This window comes from Mizuhopecten yessoensis, unplaced genomic scaffold (assembly GCF_002113885.1).
Source record: "Mizuhopecten yessoensis strain PY_sf001 unplaced genomic scaffold, ASM211388v2 scaffold10851, whole genome shotgun sequence".
NCBI classification, from domain to species: Eukaryota; Metazoa; Mollusca; class Bivalvia; order Pectinida; family Pectinidae; genus Mizuhopecten; species Mizuhopecten yessoensis.
Window position 1 is genome coordinate 1 of NW_018408753.1, and position 26,978 is coordinate 26,978.

General features: G+C 36.4%; 2 protein-coding genes across 2 annotated transcripts in view; both read right to left on the minus strand.

Annotated features, from left to right (window-relative positions):
- Positions 1-472: 472 nt before the first annotated feature.
- Positions 473-26,978, minus strand: part of LOC110463008 (tumor necrosis factor receptor superfamily member 11B-like) — a gene marked incomplete at its 3' end in the record, with an annotated part of 60,515 nt that continues 34,009 nt past the window's right edge. Inside the window, exon 4 of the mRNA XM_021517320.1 lies at positions 473-541. Within this exon, the coding sequence (XP_021372995.1) occupies positions 473-541 (69 nt within the window). The remainder of the gene's footprint in view (positions 542-26,978) is intronic.
- Positions 21,087-26,978, minus strand: part of LOC110463009 — an 11,612-nt gene continuing 5,720 nt past the window's right edge. Inside the window, exons 2-5 of the mRNA XM_021517322.1 lie at positions 25,341-25,476; positions 23,671-23,784; positions 22,594-22,707; positions 21,087-21,630 (exon numbers count right to left, since the gene is read on the minus strand). Of these exons, the coding sequence (XP_021372997.1) occupies positions 21,459-21,630; positions 22,594-22,707; positions 23,671-23,784; positions 25,341-25,476 (536 nt within the window). The 3' untranslated portion in view covers positions 21,087-21,458. The remainder of the gene's footprint in view (positions 21,631-22,593; positions 22,708-23,670; positions 23,785-25,340; positions 25,477-26,978) is intronic.

Consider the following 26,978-nt stretch of genomic DNA (forward strand, 5'->3'; position numbering starts at 1 on the left):
TGTAACTTGTATAAAGTTCTCTAACATAAATATGATAACACTAAGCATGCATAATGACTATTTTTTACATAATACAGTAGTTGCCAATTTCTGATCAAAATTAATGCCATCAGTTCTGTTCAGGTTTGGTTCTGTGTTATTGGGTTTAACGTCCTATTCATTCATGTGTATAGGTTGATGTATTTGCCCCCTTGCGATAGCGAGAATCTGATGCCGATTAGAGCCCTACCTCCCTGAAATACCAAGCCGAAGGTAACCTGTTCGCACTATACTGGAAACGGGTGAACCAGTTGTTTTCATTTCCCTAATAGATGTATGTTAATCTGGTAGTAACCGCTACCATTCCAAAGGACTTTGGTATGTCTTGGTATTGGGAAAAAAACAATGCCCTCCTCTCATGAGCAAACATTCGACATAAGTGACTAATGGGATACTCTTGGACATCTGTACTACGCCAGACAGATTTACTTACCTGAATCAGGATCAGCTTTGGTTTGGTTGTGTGTGGATGCATTACCCTTTTTTGTAGTTTCGTCTAAACCTGAAATACATGTTATTGGAGTTAACTCCGAAAATCGTTCAAAATAAATAAACTGTTATAATTTAATGCATAACAAAATATCTATAAACATCAACACTTCAGTTCCACAATATAAGGAATGCTAAGATATATAGATTCTCCGAGAAGAAATTGCTACGTTTTATCAATTTACCCTCATTGGGTAATGCAGATATGCTTCAAGTTTCATCAAGAGCTCTGTAACGTATTAAAAGTGACGGCCCGGACAAGATCATATAAAAAGAACCAGGACTACAGGAGCTTTTAACCTTGGGGTCAAGGTCACAATGACCAAATGACATTGCACTGCACATCGTCTACGGGTGATGCAGGTATATATATATATATATACTGCAGGTTTCATTTAGATGTCTTTAACGGCTAAAGAGCTACGGCCCGGACAAGATCATATTCAAAGAATCAGAACCAGAAGAACAAGTACTAAAACACAGTATGTCTTCCTTCGAAGGGGAAACATAATAATACCTTAAATAACTTTGATAAGTAAGAAAACCAATCAGGACCTGGAACTCACTTCAGCAACAGATGCTGAGCACATACCATATGAAATATATAATAGCCATAACTCAGTAAAACAAAAGGAAACTGTTTAGTACATATGCATTTTATGTAAGTGTACTAAAATAAGGAGAGTTGTAAATGTCTTATAAAAATGTAAATTAGAAAGGAAATTATTGATTTATATAAATGTTACGTTTTTAGACCTCCCACTTCTGACATGACAACCAATTTGTTACGTTTCCATTTCTGACACCATCTTGCTGGTAATGTAATTGTTAATTTCTTTATGTTTAATGATAGTCCAGTCGTTCAGTCTGTCTGACAGATGCAACTGATAAAAACACAACATGCAAGTTTTCATAAAATAAACTAAAGTTTTATTAACAGGAATCAAATCAAAGTACTTGCCACAAGTTCAAGTGAATAAAGTAACCTAAAATTGTCACTACTTCGACTAATTCAACTAACTACTCTTCACACTACAAACCACTCTACTAGACTCCTCACATGTCTACAGAATACTACCGAGTCATCATTAATCCTCTCCGTAGAATTCTCTCAAGACTCCTCGTAGCTCTCAATCTCCCCCAAAACTTCCTGTTGAACTCCCTAACAACCCTTTGTATATAGGTATAACTAATTTAAGATACTGACATCACATACTTAATATACTCAAAGCTATACTAAAGTTAGCTTATGACATCATATACTAAATATACTCAAAGCCATACTAAACTTAGCCGATGGCATCATACACTAAATATACTCAAAGCCATACTAAACTTAGCCGATGACATCATATACTAAATATACTCAAGCCATACTTAAGTCAGCCGATGACATCATATATTTAATATTCTCAAAGCCATACTAAACCTAGGTAATGACATCATTTACTAAATATAACAAGAAACCAGATAAACTAAAGATAGAGTTACTGTTAAATACAAAGTATTGAAGTCACCTAGTACTAAATACAGGGATCGTGTCTAATAATACATCATGATGTATAACGAGGAAATCTATAAATACCAGCAACTGACCACTCATTAGATGTGCAGGCCCTTCCCTTTTACCCCAGTAATGACCTATTAATACACCAGTCCCTAAAAATGACCACAAACCTATTTATATCTAACTCTTCTGATGCATGAAAGATACCTCATCAGGGAAGCTTTAAACCTTTGACTTAATCACTTTCTACTCGGCTACTGGACCCATATCTCTGAGCTATAAGTAAAAGCCAAATTAACCCTCTAAACCGACTTACCTTTATTTTACAACTAATTGTAAACTCCCTTGTTCAAACGTTGCACATTATAAACAGTCAATACATTGATATTTAGAAGAGTCGTTCAAAGAATAAGATGACGATAGATACCGTTCTGTGTAAGAAAAAAAAAGCTGGTCCATTGGATAGGCAAGTAAAATAATGATGGATCTGATTAACCGGTTAAAGATGATAGGTATACTAGGTCGGAATATATAGCCCACTTGATATCATTGTGAATAGTAATTAACAAACTTACTAAATATGTTCTTGTGAAGAACAATTTTCACGGTAAGAACATGACTTCTAAGATGAACCATTAGAAATCCCTCTATATGTTTAGAAGATCTGACTAAGTAGGTCTGATATGAAGGAATATTAAACATTAAAGAACACATTAGAGAGTAACTTACAATTCTGTGTGGTTTTCGGAGGTTCATGTGTTGGTGGATACTCACATATAGCACGGTGTTTGTCGTGTGGATCCTTCAGTACCTTTCCTGGTGGACAGTCACATGTTAAGTTGGTTGTTGACGAGCAGTTAGACACCTCTATAAGATTATCTGACTCACAGTATGGTGAACATCTTTCACACCTGGTATGGACACCGGAGACACCAGAGTAATAACCCTGTGGACACACCCTACAGACTGCTATGGTGTTATTTGTGGTGCAATGTCCATAGAGGTAAAACCCTGGTGGACATGCAAAACATGTAAGGTTCCCTTTTGTGATGTAAGGGCGAAGTTCTGTGCACGTGGCCTACATAGAAAAAAAAGAACAAAAGTAATTGTTTTTCCTTTTTTGTTAAGACTTCATTTTCATTCAATTGTTAAGGACTGAAATCAAAACCGAAAGTTCATGTTTGGTCTGTTTATGTATTATTTTATATTTAAATAATTAGATACGAATCAGCTTGTTTCAATTTCAAATACTCATGTAGAGCTAAATAACTAATACAATTGATTACGAAGATCTGTTTTTTGTAGAATAACTTTTATTACGAATAGTTGTATATTTCAAACGTTGGTGAGAAACCATTTTTCAATAAATTAGATAAACATTTTTGTTTAACCTGTAAGTGAGCGAGATCGGGTTATCTCAGTCGTCGGCTAATATTCTGTAACATAATCCCACCCTCGACTTACGCCTCTGTTGGAATTATGCTACAGAATCTTGGCCCGAGTCTGAGATAACCCGATCTCGCTCACTTGCAGAAAATTGATTTTTGTCGGACCTTTTAGTTAAAAAAAAAACCAGTTCAATTTTGCCAAAGACTACACGTATACCGTCTGGGGTCTCATTAAAAATGGCCTCTACACGACTAAATCTACATTTGAATGCTATCCTACAAGGAGAACAACGTATAACACAGTGTAGATTATATTTCATCTACAACATCAGATATCTAACAACATCAAAACAATACATATAACGATTAAACAGAGATTTATAATGTAGATTGTCAATTAGAGTCGTTAACGCGCGAATGACTACATCACAGTGTAAATATTCCGCAATATGTCACGTAAAGATACCAGACAGATCAGACGAGATAGCAAAATCTAGCATGGGGTATGGCATAGAATATCTCTGTCAGCGTGCGAGAAATATATATCCTGAAACAAGATAAAGGGTTCTGTTTATCAAGAAAAACAATTTAACAATCACATTAAAAAGAACGACTGCATTTGTCGATGCACTGAATATAATATGTAAAAATCGAAGAAAATGTACACCCAATGGCAACTTGTTTAGGGGTAGTGCTAAAAGTCTGTACTAAACAACTACATCAACAACTGAGGTGACACTAAATGAAAAAGAAGAACATCATGCAAAGCCATCTTACCTGCGAAGCTTGAATAATGAGAAACGTGGTGAGTATGATAAAAAAAAAATCCATTTCTGAAACAAATAATTAAACACAATAAAGAGTGTACAGTGATCACTTTTAAAAGGTGTGTTAACTATATTAGCAAATGCATTATTAAGTAAAAGTTATAGCCCTTTCCATTTCAAAACATTTAGATTAAAGACCATTCTTGTAGCAGAGCATGTCAGGAAGAGGCCACGAGTCGTTGTCTTCCTTTGTTATTACTATTGGCGTTCCGTGTTAATTAGATATATGCTTGAACTTTCGAATAACCTTCCCTCATTTGTTACACGTTTGATTTTTAGAATATGAAATGAGATATTTTATGACTGATTCGTTTGTTTTAACACTTTTTAAATATTTTTTCTCTGATATATTCTTTTTTGTGAACGTCCATTTGTACAATAGTGTTTGGCCCCTAATGAATTCCATGATCGTTGGTCCTTACTTCAATGCAAAACTAACACAACTTCTAAGGTTAGAAAAATGAAACAATTGCCGTAATTGTACATCTTAATATCATTACCTTTGTAACAATTAATAATTAATATATCTATGAAACTCGAATCCGTGTATTTGGATCAAAGTTTTCACGTCATTTATACTTTATAAACATAAACACCAAGATCCTGTCGAAGATATTTGGTTCCTATCTGACTATTTACAATAAATCGTTTGGTTACCCATACAAATGACTGGTGATTACAACTACACATTTAAACATCTACATATATTCTGCGAATCTAACAGAGAGGAAATCATACGAGGCAACCTCAATGCATTATATTACTCTTTAAATTCATATCCTGGTGTGTTGTTAGTTATACCGGTATAATACGATATGCTTTTGCAGATAAAGGATGGTGTATTTTGATACATGATCACAAAGACATCACAAGAGCCAACGTTAAATTCGTGTCCCATTGTTAAATTGTGAAGAATTGTTTATTAATCAACCAAATGATTGGGTCACAAAACAATGATTACAAATACACAAGTACTGAAAATAGACTTTCACAACAGCTTAAACCTTTGACATCCACATGTTATCTATGAATTTAATACAAACACAAATTTAATTTAAATAAATAATTTTGACAAAATCACTTTAAACATGAACGTGTGGTGCGCATATCACTACTCGCAACACCTGTATATACTTAACCAGGTACATACGCAACAAACCTATACCGTATTATTTAATTCGCACTTGTGTGAAATAAATAGTAGATATCGAATCACACTGCGTGATAACTACTAAAATGTTAATGTTTAAGTAAAAGAGTAAAAGACTACGTTGAATATGATAAAATTAATATGATTTTGTTGATGTACTCACCTGATAATGTTGAATTATAAACTCGATAGTTCAACTTCCACCTGACGTATTTATAGCATTTCGGTGCATTATCAGATCATTTCAAAGTCCAAAGATTGCGTATGATTATCTGCACTTAATCGGGCAATTTGAGCTCGCACTTTGGCGCATTTTTAAAGGCAAATATATCAAACGAGTAAATCTGAAATATTTAAAGAAGTTTTCAGTCAGAAAAATATCAATAAACGAACATTCCAACAAAAATGTATATTGTGAATTTGAAGATATAAATAATTACTTGGTTGGTCACATTTTAAACGGACAGTTTATCTTTCATGATTTATATTGATACTATAATATATTTGAATTAACTTAGCATTTACTTTCTTCAAACCTGGTCGTAAATGTTAAGTTAATTTCCAAACCTGGTCTTATATGTAATCTATTATTATTGCGAAATTTATGGTAAAAATATTTTTTTGGGGCGTTTGTTGCTGTTCATGGAGAGTTATTGATATTAGATAATTTCATTGCGTTCAAACTCATATCCTAACGTGTTGTTACTGGTACGGGTCCATGTAGCATGATAGAAAAGGATAGTTAATATCTATTTATAGTGATGCATTTCGAATTTAGTATTTGGAATCAAATTGTAAGGATATCATCTACCATGCAATTAGATTTGTTCTTTAACGATTTTAGACGCATGGTCAAATATGTCCAAGCGTTTAATTTCAAAGAACGTTTTGGTTATCCAATCAAAAGGCTGGATAAGAAAAAATGATTTCAAATACATAAGTACCGATTAGAAGAATTTGACAGAAAAAACTGCCTTGAATCATTACATTTATTATACGAATCTCTTACAAATATAAGTAAAACCTCATTGAAGTAAATAATGTGGAAAGAATATCTTTAAATAATAACATGTGATGCGCAGATAAGCTATCGCCTGTCACCGGGCACGACTGTATTTTGACCTCGGGGCGTTTCTCGTTATATATTTGCAGCATTATCAGCTATGTAATCGCACGCTACATAAAGGTTGTTTTAGCTCGAAATATGACGCAATAAAGGCATATATATATCCAAACAAAACATAAACCTTTTTTTGAATATCTCAAAAATGTTTCTGTTACGGTCAGGAACATATCGGTGATCCAATATCAATCAAAATAATAAAGTATTATTCGTAATCGAAAAACAAAAGATGTGATAATTATCAAAATTGTATTTTAAGTCAGTATCGGTTATACAGATGATTTAGCTGGTGTCCCTTTCGTCTCTATTCATGCTTTTAGTTTTCCTGATTTTGATTACTTCCTTTATTTGCCACCTTTTTGTTATTTTTCCCTTTCAACTTTTTTGGCATGGTCCCAATCGACGAGGTGATTTTGGGTGTAAGCGTGATCTGTTAATGCCGATATATTGTACTGATCGGCAGATGTTTTGTGTGTGGTTCTGATAAAATTGGTGTTGCTCATTTTCTCTACATCCTTTTAATGTTCTTTCAGACGTGAACCAAAGTTCCTCCAATTGTTTTCCTAGATATGACTGCTAACAATGTTTGCACGAAATTTGATATACAACTCGTTTTTTTAGAATGTCAGTCTTGTCTTTGGGATGCACCAGTATTTGTCTGAGTGTTGTCAATAGTCTCATCGGGATATTGAAATGGTGTTTCCTCACCACCCGGGCAAACACCTCAGATGTCATCATCACGTAGGGTATTGTTACCCCGCCTTCCCATTTGGTTTGGCTCTCATTTCTTTTCTTCTGTTCCTGTTTTTTATTTCTGTTTTTTCTTTCTTTTACTGCCCCGTACACTTTGTAAATTGACCAGCCGGGATAGCCACAACAGTTGAGAGCGTCTCGGTTGTTCCTCCAACACTACTCGATATTGTGTTTATGTCCCGGGTCGAGTGACATAAGAAATATACAATTGCGGCACATCGTCGTACAGGTAAATACTAGAAATCGCTCACTTAGTCATAGCTTGACAAAGAGAACAGTCGGTCATGAAACGTGCGACACAATTATTACCTACATTGTTTATGTATAAAGTAAAATTTGATATTATATATTTCCAAGCTGATGAATCTTATTGAAGATATTATTAACTTTTTCTATTGTTAATTACAACCAAGTTGCTCTTTGGTGACAAATGAAAAAATGGTGTCCGCTCATGCAGTTCCAGTATAAAATCAAAACAATTTGAGAGGCCGGTTTCTATTAGAATATCAAAAGGAAAACATTTGGTTTAGTTCTAGTTCTAATGGTTAATGACCACACTCAATAAGGTGAAGATTCTGTCATGGGAGAGAGAGCATAAAATACACACATACTAACTATTTAGATAAGAGATGAATCGGGGTAGGGGGATATGCAGAAAAGAGTGTACTGACAGACCGTCCGACAGCACTAAATTGAGACATAGCATAGTGTTGGAGAAGGAAGAAAATCTTCAAGTGTTTGCGCAACCCCAACATACGAGATGGAAGATGGAAGAAGAAAGAGGGAATAGTGGACTGATTAAAAGTTCAAAGCTGCTCTGTTAGATATTTTTAAGAACATAGTTTTGAAGGATGGCGAGGATGTTGCAAAGGTGTTGTCAATTGAGAGGTCATTCCAGTCTAACATAGTTCGTGAGACTAAAAATTTCTGTATGAACGGAATTTTGGTTGAGATTTCTGATGAGACGAATAGAATTTACTAATGAAGTTTTTCTCGCACTGATTTGGCCATGACTGAATTTGTTAAAAGTTTCTAGTCTCATATCTGTTTGACTGTCTTCCAGTGATGCCAGTCTAGTTGTTTAAGCATTTCCCCTTCACCTGACCTGTTCCAGTGTATATTTGTAACAACTTGGGCTACCCTACGCTGTACCATTTCAATTTTGATTTGTCATCATAAATGTGAGGTCCCAATTTGTACAGCCATACTCCAATAATGGTCTAACGTTGGTGTTGTACGCCTGTTGATTTAGTGCGGTTGAGCCTATTTTTAGATTTATCCGCTAGAAGCCTATGTAGAATTAACTTTACCACATTATTTTTAATGAGTGTCCGATTTCAGACTTAAATGGATGGTGATTGCTATACATTTTGATTTTGGGACATGTTGTAATTTTTCCATGCAGGGTATATGGAATTACTTTACATTTTCGTTATGGATATTACACTACATTTGTAATGTGAAAAGCTATTTTCCTTGATATTTACCATAAGCTAAATCTGGGTCCTCCTGTTTTCCCCTCATCAGCCTCGTCAATCACAGTTTGAAAAACAAGAGTATTATTAGTGAGAAGTCTCACAGCAAAAGTTAGGCCAATTGGAACTTTATTGAAGTAGAAAACAAATAAACAATAATAAGTAATACCCGACCCTCGGGGGACTCTAGATTTGACAGTCAGGGGCTCCGATTTCTTTCCCTCATCAACGACTGCCCGTTTTCTGTCACGGAGTGGATCTTCACGCCAACTATTTACAGATTCACTTATACCATGATAGCTGAGCTTGTCGTGGAGAAGGGAATAATCAAACTTATCAAAAGTTTAAAAAAATTCAACAACCAGTACATCTCTGTTTCCCTTGTCTATTCTAGAGGTAACATCATCGATACATTTGATTGATTGGCTTTCAAAGGGACGAAATCAATGTCGCAGAGACTACAGAATGTTTAGCTTATCAGCAAAATTCATGGTGTGACTGGGTTAGAAAATAATGATTTCAAATACACAAGTACCGAATAGAAGAATTCTACAGAAGCAAATACTTTGAATCGATACATTTATTTTACGAATCTCTTACAGGAATTAGTAAAACATCATTGAAGTAGATAATTTGAAACGAATCTCTTTAAACAATAATGTGTGCTGTGTAATTAGGTTATCGCCACACTGTATACACTAATCAAACGTACACACGTTACAGGTAATAACATATATCGTGCTACATTCGAACAATATATTTACTACAGAGTGTCCAGGTGTTAGTTAGAGTAAGAAATTACAAGAAACATGATAAAAATGATGGCATTAATTTTCTTAATTACATAGTCTTGGCCAGCTAGTATTCTCTGTCCTAACAATCGAAATTCGCCTGTCACCTGACACGTCCATTTTTGACCTCGGATTGTTTCTCGTTATATATTTGCAGCGTTATCAGCTATGTCGTCGCACGCTAAATAAACTTGTTTTAGCTCGAAATAGGACACAGTAAAAGCAAATTTACCAAAAAAAACATAATTTTAGTTTCCTGAATAACTAAACAATATTTCTGTTACGGTCAGGGAAATATTAGTGATCAACATCAAAATGAAAACTTATTTCGTAATCGATTTTTTTTAGATACATATCAAAGGTTTACTGGATACACAAACAATGTGCGTATGAAAATTGTCGTAACGTTTCAAGAGCGACTGGTCCCTTTGTCAAGCTATTACTGAGTGTGCTATTTGTATTGTTTACCTGTACAACGATGTCACGAACTTGTTTATTTCCTATGTCGCTCACCCGGGACGTTTCGCCTATCGATACAAAGCGTATGATTTTATGCCTGTTATGTAGAAAGGAGATACATGTGCATATTTCCAGTCAAGTGGGATTTAAACAGCGGAAAGATATTTGTTTAATATTCAAGTTTCAAGTTTTTCAAAATATAAGAGTAAGATTTGGTGATATTTCTTCCGCCAGTTCTTTATATTTCTCGTTTCATTTCATCTGTTCCAGCAGCGTTACTAGGTTAAGGTTTTTGAGCAGTTTTCTAACACTGTTGTTTGTTATATCAAAGGGAGATATGATACTGAGCTGTGTATGGACAAGTTTGTATACAAAAGCTTAAAGAAATGTATTACACATATATGTAGTATTTAAGAGAAGGTAGAACTACTATCACACTCGATCTCACAAAAGTCTAATACCCACTTACATATTTTTCAATACTTTATAAAAACAGAATATATACATGTACGCTAAACAATTGACAAAGACATAACATGAGTATCCGCCTTGAGCGCACCACACTATACATGTAGCACTACAACCATTGCCCTCGTAACTTCACACCAGTCACCAATTGATAAAACAAGAGGCCCATGGGCCTAAACAGTCACCTGAGTCTACAGTATTTATTTTTGTTGTTGAAATATGTACCAATTTGAGTAAAAAATAGTATAATGTTAACTTAACTTTGTCAGGACCATGAGCTGATCATTCCTAGACCAATTTTAAGTGAGATCGGCCTATTAGAACTTAGTAGCAAAATAGCGGCCATGGCAGCCAAATTGTATTTCTGATTGACCCGAAAAATAACAACACTTTGTCAGGACCATGAGGCGATCATTCCTACCAACTTTCAGTTCAATCGGTCCAGCAGAACTTGACTTTAAGTTTGAAATAGGTTTTCAAAATGGCGGCCGTGGCGGCCATATTGGATTTCTGATCGACCCGAAAAATAACAACACTTTGTCAGGACCATGAGGCGATCATTCCTACCAACTTTCAGTTCAATCGGTCCAGCAGAACTTGACTTTAAGTTTGAAATAGGTTTTCAAAATGGCGGCCGTGGCGGCCATATTGGATTTCTGATCGACCCGAAAAATAACAACACTTTGTCAGGACCATGAGGCGATCATTCCTACCAACTTTCAGTTCAATCGGCCCAGCAGAACTTGACTTTAAGTTTGAAATGTAAAATGTTAACGGACGACGGACGACGGACGACGACGGACGAAAACGGATAGCAATAGGTCACTTGAGCTAAAGCTCAGGTGACCTAAAAACCCAGCTACAAACACATCAGAAGCTGTACATAGAAGGTTTGATGTTCACTTCCTGATATTAAACCTTCTATATCAAATTTTATTTCAACGAATTGGCACATTAAATGGTCTGAAGAATTAAACATCAAGTTATTTGCAAATATTTACAGTTTCAAGTGTAATAGACTCAATAACCTTTGATGAGGTCATTGTCATTATCACTCGATAACGACAGTCATTCTCGTGCGCGTAGTGATACATACACCGTGTACATATGTGTAACACTTACGTCAACAACCCGGGGGTTTCCATTGCTATTTTCGGAAGTAAACAGAAGTACTGGGGAAACCAGATTTGTACAACTCATTTGTGTAAGATACATTGTTGAAATTTATACATTCCGATGACGTCACGTTGTTTACAGCGCCCCATGATTAGTGCACCGACTGACAAGACGGCTGGATTTTGTGTTTTTTTTCTTCTACGTGTTCGTGTTCAAATACATAATTTACTTTAATGACATAGTGTAAACAATACCTAGAAATACGATAGTAAATTTAATTTTGACAATAACGTTCGATATACGGCAATTTTGCCGTAATGTTTTCAACTACACTCGATAAGGCTGGTAATAATGGTAACCACATTACAGGACGGGTTCGATAACTTTCGTGACCTACATGTCATATGCCTGCCTAAATACTGATAGTTAGATCACAGCACTCGAACTGGGTTTTGAAATGATTGGAGTTAAAATCAAAATTATAAAATTACAGAGGAGAGTTCCAAAATTGCGAGCCGTTGGTGACATATCATAGCGTTCCTGAATTATTTTTCTTTCCAAAATATTTTGTTAAATCAAGTGATTTAGTGAGAATTGGGCAACAGGCTATGTCTATACAAGCCCCCTCCCTTGGGTTACATACATTTCAAACAATAACAGAATTATAAATTAGACATTAACATATTAGCACTGACTTGGAACATTAAACAGTACTTTTTTAATAAATATTCATAGTTCAAATAGATGGCTACTAAAATACACACTAATAGTTATGATATGTACACACATATATATATATAAACATATACACACATATGAATAAGCCAGGTCAACATGCATATGCTTACGATGAAAGTAAAATATCAACATTTAACAAATATACAAGAAACAGCATTTTAATTACTTTATAGCAGAACAAATAGCCAATATTTTCAGTATAAGTTAAGTTCTAACATTTTATTAACCAGTTCCCGACACCACTCCCACTCCGGATATCAATAATAACTGGGCAGCACTAAAATGTCCATTGTAAAACCACTGTTTGCTTACCCAGTCATTTAAGATCCAGAGCAGGAGCCATGCTGAGGGAATAAACATATGCATATGTAACAATGATATATCATGCTGGTAGTATTTTATGTGGTCATGTTTTTTAATATTTAATCATTTATCAGTTACTATATATATGATATTGAGACATAGATAATTTGCAATATATGTATGTACGTATGATTATGGCATGCACACAAAGCCATTACTATATATATAGTTTAATAACAAAATGGTATATTTTCTATGTATAACGTCAAACCAGATATCATTTTATATTTTGAGCATTTTAGATAAAGTGTGCTAGTTTTGAAGGGTGTGCGCACAAGTATATTACAAATATTTTTCGTTTACATCTGTACTTTACATATGTTTGGTTCCAACTTGGAGATATGGCCTAAGGTGGATTGTGGATAAGACAATCAACTAAACATTGGTTCCACATTGTTACACTCGCCGGACTGCCTACAACATTGTTGCGCCTGCAAGCACGTAGGGGTCGGAGTGACAACATTTATGGGTCAGAAAGCTGGTATGATGCTGCGGCTACAGCCTATGTCATTCCTCGTCATCAACAGATGGTAGCGGGCGGAAAACCGGGAACCAGGGATGTTCAACTTTCCATGTGTTGACGTCATTAAAGACATATATTGTTTTCCCATGTGGACCAGACTGGAACAGACATTCAGTGCAATACGCCGGGGAGATACAGCATCGCGGAAAGGCCATGAAATTTATATATATATATATATGTGTTGTAGTGTCATTGTATATATTCACCAGTATGAATGAGTGAATGAGGTGTTTGTATAATCATATGTATGTGTATAGTGTATTACTGTGTAATTTAACTGTATATACAGCTGTATGTATATTCCTTGTCTGTTGAGTTACACCACTGTTCTCCCGCAGAGATCTCCAAACATATATTTAACATGGAAATCAATTGACAAAGATGGTTCAAGTCCTCCAATGCGAATCTGCAAAGGGCAATACTAGACCAAGGAAATGAACAAGTCGATATATTCCATAGACCGGCTTGTACGTTTCATTTTGTTTAATGTTTTATTAACAGTTAAAGTCATTTATGTTCGTGTCTCCATGTGTGTAATACATGCGTGCATGTGTGAAATGAGAGTTGGATGCGGCATATTAGTGCATTTGCCTCTGCTCAACAGCTAGGATCTGACGCCGACTTTAGAGTGTTACCGCCCTGAATTACCATACCGAAGACACCCTGCACAGTACTCCACCCGGTCACATTATACAGACAATGAGTAAACCTGTTGCTATTTCCCGAAAAGCTGAAGGTTATGAATGGAATGGTTTGTCTCGGCCTGGGAACATAATTCATTGCCTTCCTTACTGGGGCAAACGTTCAACACTAAGGCCATAAGTGATATTTTTGCCAAGCAAGAGGTCAGGAAGCAACACTAGGCTTTGTAGGAAGTAGAGGGATACGTAAATATCCCAAATGTTACAATAGGTGCAACAGAATGGTTTTAGTCACTTTTGTGATTCCAATAATAAGGCGCGAAAGCGAATCCTTGATTCCTGCATTAGTTGCCTCTTACCACATGCAGTGGGTAACAGCTGATTCTGTTCTCTATACCCGACGTTCAGTGGGTAACAGCTGATTCTATTCTCTATACCCGACGTTCAGTGGGTAACAGCTGATTCTACTCTCTATACCCGACGTTCAGTGGGTAACAGCTGATTATGTTCTCTATACCCGACGTTCAGTGGTTAACAGCTGATTCTACTCTCTATACCCGACGTTCAGGGGGTAACAGCTGATTCTACTCTCTATACCCGACGTTCAGTGGGTAACAGTTGATTCTACTCTCTATACCCGAAGTTCAGTGGGTAACAGCTGATTCTACTCTCTATACCCGACGTTCAGTGGGTAACAGCTGATTCTACTCTCTATACCTGACGTTCAGGGGTGTGATGTTGATGAACTTATTATTTTACATGATGGCGTGCCATAAGCACTAAGGGAGACATCGTCCGCACATGTAAGCGGAACACACGCCGTCCATCATATAAGGTTACCGACGTTGGAACTGCGTATATCTATCAGAAGTCTGTTGATAACTATTTTGTATAGTTCCGTGGTTATAACTCCTCCCTCGCGTACTGGTTGTGCAACGTATACTGCTCCTGAGTTTTTGTTAATGATGTCATTTATTAGGTCACCTGACGAAGTCTCAAGTGACCAATCAGATCGCCCTTTGTCCGTCGTCGTCCGTCGCACGTCGTGCGTCCGTAAACAATTTACATTTTCGACTTCTTCTCAGAAACCGTTGATATGATTACAATGAATTATATGGTTCCCACCCCAGGGGCTCTGAGGGGCGGGGCTAAAAATGGTCAAATTGGATTAAACTTAAAAAAAAAATCTTCTTCTCCAGACCCAGATATGCTGGAAACCAATACTCTTCATAGGTGGAAGGGTCTTGAGGTACTTAATCAAAATTGTGAATTTTATGACTCTCAGACTCCATGTTTACCTCTTGTGAGGGGACGAAGTTTACTATAGTTTATAGAGGAAAATGATACTTTTGGGTATGTTTGGTTCATTTTCAATTGGAAATTATTCAAACTTCAAATTGGCTTAAATTAAAAAATCTTACCAAGACCAAGATATGCTGGAAACAGGTAATCTACATAGATGGAAAGGTCTAAATAAGCTTTATTCCCTGGGATGGGGTAAAGTTTATTATAGTTATATAGAAAAATAATACTTTTAGGAAATTGGAAATAATTGAACCTTGATAGACATTATAATTGGAATTCTTCTCCAGATTCAGATATGCTGGAAACAAATAATCTTCATAGATTGAGGGGTCTTCTATTTACCACAATAACTAATTTCATGACCCCCAGGCTCCACTTTTGCCCCTTTGCATGTGGTTAAGTTTACTACAGTTTGTATAAGAAATAGATACTTTTGGGTATATTTTGTTCATTTTCAATTGGAAATATTAAACACTTGATTGAAATTATAACCATGAGATAACAGTTTGATACTTTAAAGATTTTGACTCTGGCCCACCCCAAGGGACTGAGGGACAGGGCCCAAACGAATCGAATTGGCTTAAATTTCAACAATCTTCTTTTCCAGACCCAGATATACGATGGAAACAAAAACTCTTCATAAATGGAAGGGTCTTGAGGTGCTTTATTAAAGCTCTACCACTGAGTTAAAGGGACATGTGCTGTCAGCTGACTGACAGAACCACTATTTGTACATAGTACATATACTACCAAGATTTTTCACACTACTTTTGCATTACATGTAGTTCAAGTTACCTTTGTTACAAAACTATTACTTTTTCATTTGGCAACATCGTTAACATCAGTTTTTACATAACTCAGGTGACCGTTAAGGCCCATGGGCCTCTTGTTTAATATGTTATACCCATAGGTTATACTACAAATATTATCTTTATGACTGGTTTTAATAACAAAGAGGTCCAACACACATGGAAGCGTTTCCTTAAATGACCTTAGCTGTTAATAGGACGTTAAACAAATCAAAACCGAACCAAACATATTGTCCTGGCTGTTGCGAGGACGTTAAACCCGAAATTTAAAAAATCCCTGATCCTAAAAACATATATTTAGACTCATAATTCATTTAAATCGGACATCTGGAAGCAAATATATGTATTTTTCGATATACAGGACGCCGGATGGCGGCCATTTTGAATTTTCGCGTGTTAGCTCACTTTTTTTTACGAGGTTCAACCAAGCTCATTTGAATCAGCACCCTCAAAATGACTCAAATACACTTTCTAACCTTCGTCCGGGAAAAACGGTCACGGGACCCCACTGTGGGAAATCTACTGCTATATTGACATGTACATGGGGTGAGGTATGATCGCAAAATGGAAAGAAATACTATCTAAACATTTACAAAATTCCTTCTCATTCATTCTCACTGAACTACAAAATAACCTCGTTTAAGTGTTGTTGATAGCTCTCCCTTAGAGAGACCTGCTTTGAGGATTTTAATAGATTGTTTATTTCAGCTGTGAAGCCGTCAAGTAAGGGGCTCTTCTTCAATTGTAATAGTAATTTTCCTTAGTAAATTATTTTGTTCACTTATCTAAGTACCAACAGTTTTCATTAGTTTGGCGATATCTTTTGTCGCGCCTTCGACGGATGTCGAGGAGGCAGGACTAATGTGTTACTTTTCCAACGGCGGCGGCGTCAACGTTAAGTTTTTGCGTTTAGCCCTGTTTCTCAAAAAGTGTAAGTGCTAGACCAACTAAACTTGGACCACATATGCGTCTTTATATACTTCACCTCAATCCATGCATCAGTTGCTGAATGTGCCCTACATTTCGCGGTCTAGTGACTTGGACAGCATCTTCATCAATGTTAAGTTTTTGCGTTTAGCTGTGTGTTTTATGCTGTATTTTAAATATTTAAAGTTTTAAACTAAATAAACTTGGACTGTAGTTATTTTAGAAACAGTGCATTTTAAATCATGCATCATATGCTGAATGTGGCCTATATTTCAGGGTCCAGTGACTTTGTTAGCATCTTCCTTCATGTTAAGTTTTTGCGTTTAGCTCTGTTTCTCAAAAAGTATAAGTGCTAGATCAGCCAAACTTGGACCATACATGCGTCTTATATTCATAAACCATGGATTATAAACCATGCATGATATGTTGAATGTGGCCTACATTTCGCGGTCCAGTGACTTTCACAGCATCTTCTTAAATGTAAAGTTTTTGCATTAAGCTATGTGTTATTTGCTGTATCTGAAACATTTAGTGTTACACTAATTAATTTTAGACTGTAAGTTGGGATGATTATTACCATCTTTAGAGTCACAACCTTAAGGTTTTAATGGAATCAGACAACAAACATGACCACAGTGCACTGGCTTCTGATTGGTCCAAATTCAGATATTGTTCGATTTTTCTCAAATTTTATATGGTTTCTAATTTGACAAAATGGCCACCTTATACTGGCTTCTGATTGGTTGCATTTCAGTTAATGTTCGATTTCGCTAAAAACCGGCATGTAAGTGTATTTGAGCATTTAGGAATTCAACTGCGGCATCCGTTTTCTGATTTAGCAAGATGGTCGCCGTATATTGGCTTCTGATTAATCGAAATTCAGATGTTGTTAAATTTCGCTCAAATTTGGTATATAGATGTATCTTGGCACTACACACTCAACCGCGACTTCTGATTCCTCATTTGACGAAATGGCCGCCTTATACTGGCTTCTTATAGGTCTTAATTCAGTTATTGTTCAATTTCAGTCAACTTTGGTATGTAGATGTTTTTTGGCACTGGAAACTCAACCATGACATTCATTTTATTATTTGACAAAATGGCCATTGTATAATGGCTTCGGATAGGTCGAAATTCAGTTATTGTTCGATTTCGCTAAAACTCGGTATGTAAGTGTATTTTCGCACTGTGAACTCAACCGCGGCATCCGTTTTCTGATCTAACAAGATGGTTGTCGTATACTGACTCCTGCATGATTGGTCGAAATTCACATATATTTTGGTTTCGCTCAAATTTGGTATGTACATGTATTATGGCACTGCGACTTCCGTTCTCCTATTTACATTTGTTTTTCCGAATGCAGGGGTAGTTTGGGCGACTTCTGTAATGGCCGGCTCCCATGACAATTCGCACTTGTTCCTTTTATACCTCCATGTTGATGTATTGCCAAACTTGTTTATAAAATGTGAAATTCCGAACTTCGGATCGAACTTACAATGCTTGACACATTGAATCTTATTCTCAAAGCGGAGACAGGCGAGACATCTAATTACGCGTAATTCTTGTTTTAGTTGTCTAGGCATTTTGTAGGCCTTTCAATAGTCTCTATCCATTGAGCTCTAGCTCTGATTAATACATTTTGATTAGATTAATTCCTCATATTTTCGTGTTCGGCTTTCAACTCTACTAAAATTTCTTCTAAAACCATACAATGTTAATAGATCAAGCAGAGTCCTGGACCATACGATGCCTACAGTAAGACAAATACGAGTGATTTCACGTGTTTTTCATTCCTTTGAAATTTAGTGCCGCTACGGAGTCATAGATGAAAGAAAAGACCATAAGGTGTAGCAGATGTGTATTCCGATTTTCTTTCTACATCAACAGACTAAACTTTCAAAATAATTATTCCCTTAGTTCGTGTTTCCTAGTTACTATTTAATTACTTTTAAATACCTTCTTACGATTATTACATGCATAAAGAAACCATTTCACAATCATGAACATGTTTTGTTCGTTTGTTTTTCTTTTTTTCTTTCTTTTAAACGGCAACACTTCATTAAAAATTCCCCGACAGTTTAAAGGTACAATGTCAATGTATTCTTCCAGGTTCACATTGTGTCATGATTTGAATATTGTACTTTGTTTGTACATTTAGTTAGAGCAGCATTGACGTCAATGTGATTAGTGCTATGATCCCAATTCATCGATGTGAAGTGCATATCAGTCCACATGTCCATTTCTATCGCCATCACCAGTTGCACTGGGAACAAGAGCATCGCCCCCAGGGGTGTCAGGAGATCCAGTATGTGATTGCATCGGTATAAGAGATGCAGAAGGTGGTCTGAAAAGATACAAAATAAATAATATCAGATGTTTAAGATCTTTCTGCACGTACAAAATGTTGACATTTGAAATTTATGTTAATCTATCTTTGTGCGTCGCTAAATGTCGCTCAATTTATTTTTTAATGATGGATGTGCAAATTATCTTTGTACTTTGTCTAAGCAATGTGTTGTCAAAATAAGTTCAATAAAGATTTCATCAAATTTCATGTACTTTGATAGTATATTTTACAAAATAAAAACGGCTTAAGAATGAGTGTACCAGTACAGGGACTTCTAAAAACTTTAAGTCTATTGCAATTAATGTCACTTGGAGTGATTCGCCCTTGTCTGCTTGGAATTGACACAAATGTATTATTTTATTACTTTGCCCTGTGTTAGAAAAATTAATTGATTTCGAATCCTGCTGTTGTGTTTGTGCATGACAAATTTGGTCAAAATGGGAATCTATTTAGGGAGCCGATCAAACAGAAATTAAAACATGACAGATGGACAAACAGACGGACAAACATATCCTAATTAATACCACAATTTTCGCCGAAAAGGGTGAAATAGCAAAGGTTTCAAAATGTAAGACCTTATATAAATCATATCTAGTGGTAGCTCCTCTGATGTCAAATACGTTAATTATAATAGTTTAAATTGAATCAACTTCTATCATTGATAACAAAAATTCCCCAAATTTCTGCACTCTTGATCAGGATATTGTGCCTTGTTTCATTTCTTTTTCCCGCAATTCTGAATCAGGAACCTTGTAATGATTCAACAGATTGTTGTGCACATACAATTATGTGTTTTAAATTGTACATATTAAATGTGCGGTCTCACGTCAACAGCGAATCTATTATCATATAATGAGATAAAACCAGAAGATCTGTCGACGTTTCACGCCAATGATCCATGAGGAAAGCCAAATAAATATAGCTTCCAACAATTTTATATGTGCATACATGCGTGTGAATTATTAAGGTTCCATGTGGATTTTTTTCTATACTTGGAATATTCATCAGTAGAGAAACTGCAAAATTATTATATAATATTTGCAAAGAAAATCCTTTCACTAATTTTGAATTATTTGGTTGGTTAAGAGCATTGTAATGCATAGTAAATTGTGAATTCATTATGTAAGAAGAAAAAAGTGCATGTACCAAGCTATTCAAAGTTGTTATGATAAACATGAGTTTCGATATGTACGGGAAAGTATAGGAAGCAATATTTAAGTATAGTGAATTGGGTTTTTTTCCATCTGGCATTTATGGGATGTGTAAGTGTTTGTGGTCAATAAAATAAAGAGTTCCAAAGTAGGTTATACAGTGTGAAATTAGTTTTTAAGGTTAATTCCTGTAAGAATTATGTGAATTATATGGATTTTTCGTCATCTTCTGTCATATTTTCCATCTTTTGCCAGCCTTCTACCCTGGGATTATCTGGAGGATCATCTGTTGAACAGACCAGCCGACACACGAGACAGATCTGACCATGACAGGGTAATTTAAATTGGGTGCGCCACGGCACGGCAATGTGTTGTATCTTTGAGCAAGATACTTTACTCTGCTTGTTCTAGTCTACTCAGCTTGTTCTAGTCTACTCAGCTTGTTCTAGTCTACTCAGCTGTAAATGAGTACATGGTTGGGCAGTGCTAGAATTGTTGAATGCTAGCTGTTAGTGCCAAAATGGCAGCTCCGGCTGTATGCTCCCCAGGGAGTTGAGAAATGTATTGGCTGGTTGCAAAGGACCTATAACCACGGATAATAATTTGTGAACCGCTTTGAGACGATATAAGAACTAGGTTGTGATAAAGCGGTATATAAGAACCTCCAATTATTATTATTATTATTATAATTATACAGCGGCGGTATGACATATCCTAAGATAGCCAGCGGTTTCTTTGCATAGAGAACGACTTACACTTAAGTCGATAGTCGATTGAAGACGACATATCCTAAGATAGCCACTGCTTTCTTTGCATAGAGGAGGACTTACACTGAAGTCGATGGTCTATTGTGTAAGACCAGCCAATTTGTCTACAGTGCCAGTAGATTGTGCCAACCTTTTAGGTGGTGGACGTGTGTAAACACTTGTATGTTTTGACGCTGTCCAGTGGGATAGCCAACCCTAACTCATGGCTGGTGTGAGGTAGACTTTGTTCTAGCTCCAGAGGAGTTTAGGATAGTTCACAGAAGAGGATCTGGATTTGACAGAACATTTCCTTTAGACTGTATTTATTTGTGTGTTGTGAGTGTGAGTGAGTATGTATAGCGTAAATAAATATGTACATACTGTATAGAGTGTTCTGTTGTGTTGTCATTGCCGAGTAAGGGTGCGCCACTCGTCCCACAGTTAGAATTCCTTTTCCTTTCTCCTTTCGGCAATCCTGTTGCCGGATTAGCAACCCTGAAACGATTCAAAAGATAAAAGCAGTCCAAACGTTATATTATTATGCTTATCGTAGAGCAGATAGGAGATCACGATTTCAAATAATTTCTTGGTTGTCATTATGATTCTTTCTGTGTTTCACGTCAACAAGGACACGGTTCTAAAACTCTTTTCATGTAAAGGACAGAGAATCCACCAATCATACAATAGGATAAAACCTGATGTCAAATACATTTAATATAATTGTTTTAATTTAATCGACTTCTATCATTGATAACATGAATCTCCCGGGTTACTACACTCTGTATCAAAATTCCGTGTCTCTTTTTACTATCCCTCTTTTATTGTCATTTAGCTACGAAAGAATAGTTATTACTGCTTACTCATCAATTATAGTACAGCTTGTGTTCACACAACGGCTATTTTCTTTGTTGGATATATCGTCTTGATTACTTTCTGCTTTTGGCAATTAAGACTATATATGAACTAGGTTGTGATAAAGCGGTATATAAGAACCTCCAATTATTATTATTATTATTATAATTATACAGCGGCGGTATGACATATCCTAAGATAGCCAGCGGTTTCTTTGCATAGAGAACGACTTACACTTAAGTCGATAGTCGATTGAAGACGACATATCCTAAGATAGCCACTGCTTTCTTTGCATAGAGGAGGACTTACACTGAAGTCGATGGTCTATTGTGTAAGACCAGCCAATTTGTCTACAGTGCCAGTAGATTGTGCCAACCTTTTAGGTGGTGGACGTGTGTAAACACTTGTATGTTTTGACGCTGTCCAGTGGGATAGCCAACCCTAACTCATGGCTGGTGTGAGGTAGACTTTGTTCTAGCTCCAGAGGAGTTTAGGATAGTTCACAGAAGAGGATCTGGATTTGACAGAACATTTCCTTTAGACTGTATTTATTTGTGTGTTGTGAGTGTGAGTGAGTATGTATAGCGTAAATAAATATGTACATACTGTATAGAGTGTTCTGTTGTGTTGTCATTGCCGAGTAAGGGTGCGCCACTCGTCCCACAGTTAGAATTCCTTTTCCTTTCTCCTTTCGGCAATCCTGTTGCCGGATTAGCAACCCTGAAACGATTCAAAAGATAAAAGCAGTCCAAACGTTATATTATTATGCTTATCGTAGAGCAGATAGGAGATCACGATTTCAAATAATTTCTTGGTTGTCATTATGATTCTTTCTGTGTTTCACGTCAACAAGGACACGGTTCTAAAACTCTTTTCATGTAAAGGACAGAGAATCCACCAATCATACAATAGGATAAAACCTGATGTCAAATACATTTAATATAATTGTTTTAATTTAATCGACTTCTATCATTGATAACATGAATCTCCCGGGTTACTACACTCTGTATCAAAATTCCGTGTCTCTTTTTACTATCCCTCTTTTATTGTCATTTAGCTACGAAAGAATAGTTATTACTGCTTACTCATCAATTATAGTACAGCTTGTGTTCACACAACGGCTATTTTCTTTGTTGGATATATCGTCTTGATTACTTTCTGCTTTTGGCAATTAAGACTATATATGAACTAGGTTGTGATAAAGCGGTATATAAGAACCTCCAATTATTATTATTATTATTATAATTATACAGCGGCGGTATGACATATCCTAAGATAGCCAGCGGTTTCTTTGCATAGAGAACGACTTACACTTAAGTCGATAGTCGATTGAAGACGACATATCCTAAGATAGCCACTGCTTTCTTTGCATAGAGGAGGACTTACACTGAAGTCGATGGTCTATTGTGTAAGACCAGCCAATTTGTCTACAGTGCCAGTAGATTGTGCCAACCTTTTAGGTGGTGGACGTGTGTAAACACTTGTATGTTTTGACGCTGTCCAGTGGGATAGCCAACCCTAACTCATGGCTGGTGTGAGGTAGACTTTGTTCTAGCTCCAGAGGAGTTTAGGATAGTTCACAGAAGAGGATCTGGATTTGACAGAACATTTCCTTTAGACTGTATTTATTTGTGTGTTGTGAGTGTGAGTGAGTATGTATAGCGTAAATAAATATGTACATACTGTATAGAGTGTTCTGTTGTGTTGTCATTGCCGAGTAAGGGTGCGCCACTCGTCCCACAGTTAGAATTCCTTTTCCTTTCTCCTTTCGGCAATCCTGTTGCCGGATTAGCAACCCTGAAACGATTCAAAAGATAAAAGCAGTCCAAACGTTATATTATTATGCTTATCGTAGAGCAGATAGGAGATCACGATTTCAAATAATTTCTTGGTTGTCATTATGATTCTTTCTGTGTTTCACGTCAACAAGGACACGGTTCTAAAACTCTTTTCATGTAAAGGACAGAGAATCCACCAATCATACAATAGGATAAAACCTGATGTCAAATACATTTAATATAATTGTTTTAATTTAATCGACTTCTATCATTGATAACATGAATCTCCCGGGTTACTACACTCTGTATCAATATTCCGTGTCTCTTTTTACTATCCCTCTTTTATTGTCATTTAGCTACGAAAGAATAGTTATTACTGCTTACTCATCAATTATAGTACAGCTTGTGTTCACACAACGGCTATTTTCTTTGTTGGATATATCGTCTTGATTACTTTCTGCTTTTGGCAATTTTGAATACCCCCTTTCGATCCATGTGCGACATGTGTGTGAAAGTGACGATCTGTTTCTAAAATATCAGTTTGAAGTGCGCTCCGGGCGCGGGTCGCATATTTCCCGCATATTATAGAGGGCCGGAGTTCTGACGTTAATCGACGACAGACCGATATGAAAAAAGTTGATAAAACGTCAGAATAATTCGGACTTGTACTGAAAGCAATAAAAACAAGAGGCCCATGGACCTTAACAGTCACCTGATATATTTATACAGAGATTTGATTTTGTTTTTAACATGAACAGAAATATTATTTAAAGTGACAAAAAACCCAATAAAATCACCTTATTCAATATCTAGCATACAGATTTAGGACTGAAAAGTATTTGAAACTAGGACCTCTGATTCTAAACAAGGAAAATGAAGAAATTTTAGCACACTGACTCATTTGGGCCCCACCATACAGCCCTTGGGGGTAGGGGGGGGGGGCAGTCAGGGCTCATATGTGCATACCCTTAAACTGCTACCCAATACTGATAATGCTAACCTAAATTGAATTACTTCCAAATGAAATTAAACAAATATTGGTCCAAAATGTGATTTCCCTACATAAACTATAGTAAAGTTTACCCCCTCCCCAGGGGGAAACATGAGACCCCAGGGTCAAGAAATTCACAATTTCGGTAAATCACCTAAAACCCTTCCATCTATGAAGAGTATTTGATTCTACCATATCTGGGTCTTGAGAAGAAGATTTTTGAAATTTTAGTCAATTTGACCCTTTTTGGTCCCACCTCTCAGGCCCCTGGGGGCTGGGGACCAAATCAGCCACTGTTTTTGTTGACCTTTGGCCATGGGAGGTTTCTGCATAATTTCATTGAAATTGGTTCAGGGTTTTGGAGAAGTCGAAAATGTAAATTGTTTACGGACGCACGCCGGACACCGCCGGACAAAAGGCGATGGCAATAGGTCACTTGAGACTTTGTCTCAGGTGACTTTAAAAGGAAAAATCCATTGATTGAGCAAACGTATAACCTTGACTGAGCAGCAGCATAAGAACATAGTTAATTGTATTGTTACCCACAGTACGGTTATTAATAAGACTATCTTAATGAAACGTACCTCTCCTTATTTGAACCCAGTTTTCTTTTCAGATTGTCATACCATTTTGTTTTGCGTATTACAAACCAAACCAGTACAACAACGACGATGACTACGATGATGAGGATGAGGATACTTGCGCATACAATAATAAGATCTGAAATGAATAAAACAATAAAAACAATTTAATCGATGAAACAGAAAACATGCGTGAAGTCATGTTATTTGCATTTTCAAAATAAGAGGCCCAGTGGACCTGCATCGCTCAACTGGTATTAATCTCACATTTAAAACCTTAAAAGTGGACTATAATAAAGCTACAGAAAGAAAATCAGCATCTATGACTCAAGTTATTCCAAAGAACCTGTTAAAATTAAAGCACAATTGATCCCTTTGACCTTGAAAGTCTAACAAGGTCATTGATTTGAACAAACTTTATAGTATTTCATCATAGCATGCGGCTTACCAAATATCACCACCCTAAACCTTTTGTTTATAGAGATGGGGTCATTAAAGGTTTATGTGCATTTGGCAATTAGTGACCTTGAAAGTGGATTAAGTTATTAACATAAGAACAAGAGGCCCAGAGGCCCTGTATCGCTCACCTGGAAATGTTAGTAAGATTGAAGTTGGAATAGCTAGATGTTGCTGGTAGTGTACATGTATTACATGGTTAGTCAGGGGTTATATTTATATGGTCAGGGGTTATATTTATATGCAATTCAATTGGAAAATACCTGTCATTCTTATGGGAAAAGGATTTTGAAGAATTTGCTATGTTTCCCTTATTGGGCCCTGTCCCTCTACCCTGAGGGGGGTCAGACCTACCTTTGATACAAAATCAGGTCGCCTTTACCCAATGATGCTTTAGACAAAATATGGACAAAATCCTGTTACTCCTACAGAAGAATAATTTTCAAGAATTTGCTAAATTACTTCTATTGGGCCCCACCTCTCAGGCCCCAGGGGGGGTCAGACAGACCATTAACACAAAATTGATTTCCCTGCCCCATAGGATGCTACTGTTCAAATTTGGTCAAAATACCTTAATCCTAACGGAAGTAACAAGAGGCCCAGAGGGCCTGTATCGCTCACCTGATTATGTTTAAAATAATTGGTATGAAGTTAAGATTTAGCACTCCATGGTAGGTGCTGTATTTCAGAAAGATCCATCCAGTACTAGAGACATAGCGAGAACAAACTTCAAACAGAGCCCCAACCCTATGCCCCTAGGGGGGGTCATACCCACCGTTTACACAAAATTGAGTCCACTTGGCCCAAGGATGCTCTGGACTAAATAAGGATAAAATCCCTTAATCCTGATGGTCGAATAAGGATTTTAAAGGTTTTATCTCTATTTCCCCTATTGGGCCCCACCCATCTGCCTCCAGGGGGGTTAGACACACCGTTTATACAAAATTGGTTCCCCTTCACCCAAGGATGCTTCATACTAAATTTGGACAAAATCCTGTCATTCGTACAGAAGAAAAAGGTATTTGAAACATTTGCTTTGTTTCCCCTATTGGGCACGGCCCTTCTGCCCCCAGGTGGCCACACTCACTGTTTATACAAAATTGAATTCTGCACAAGATCCTCCAGACCAAATTGGGAAGAAATCACTTCATCCCTATGATATAAGAAGGATTTTAAAGATCAAAT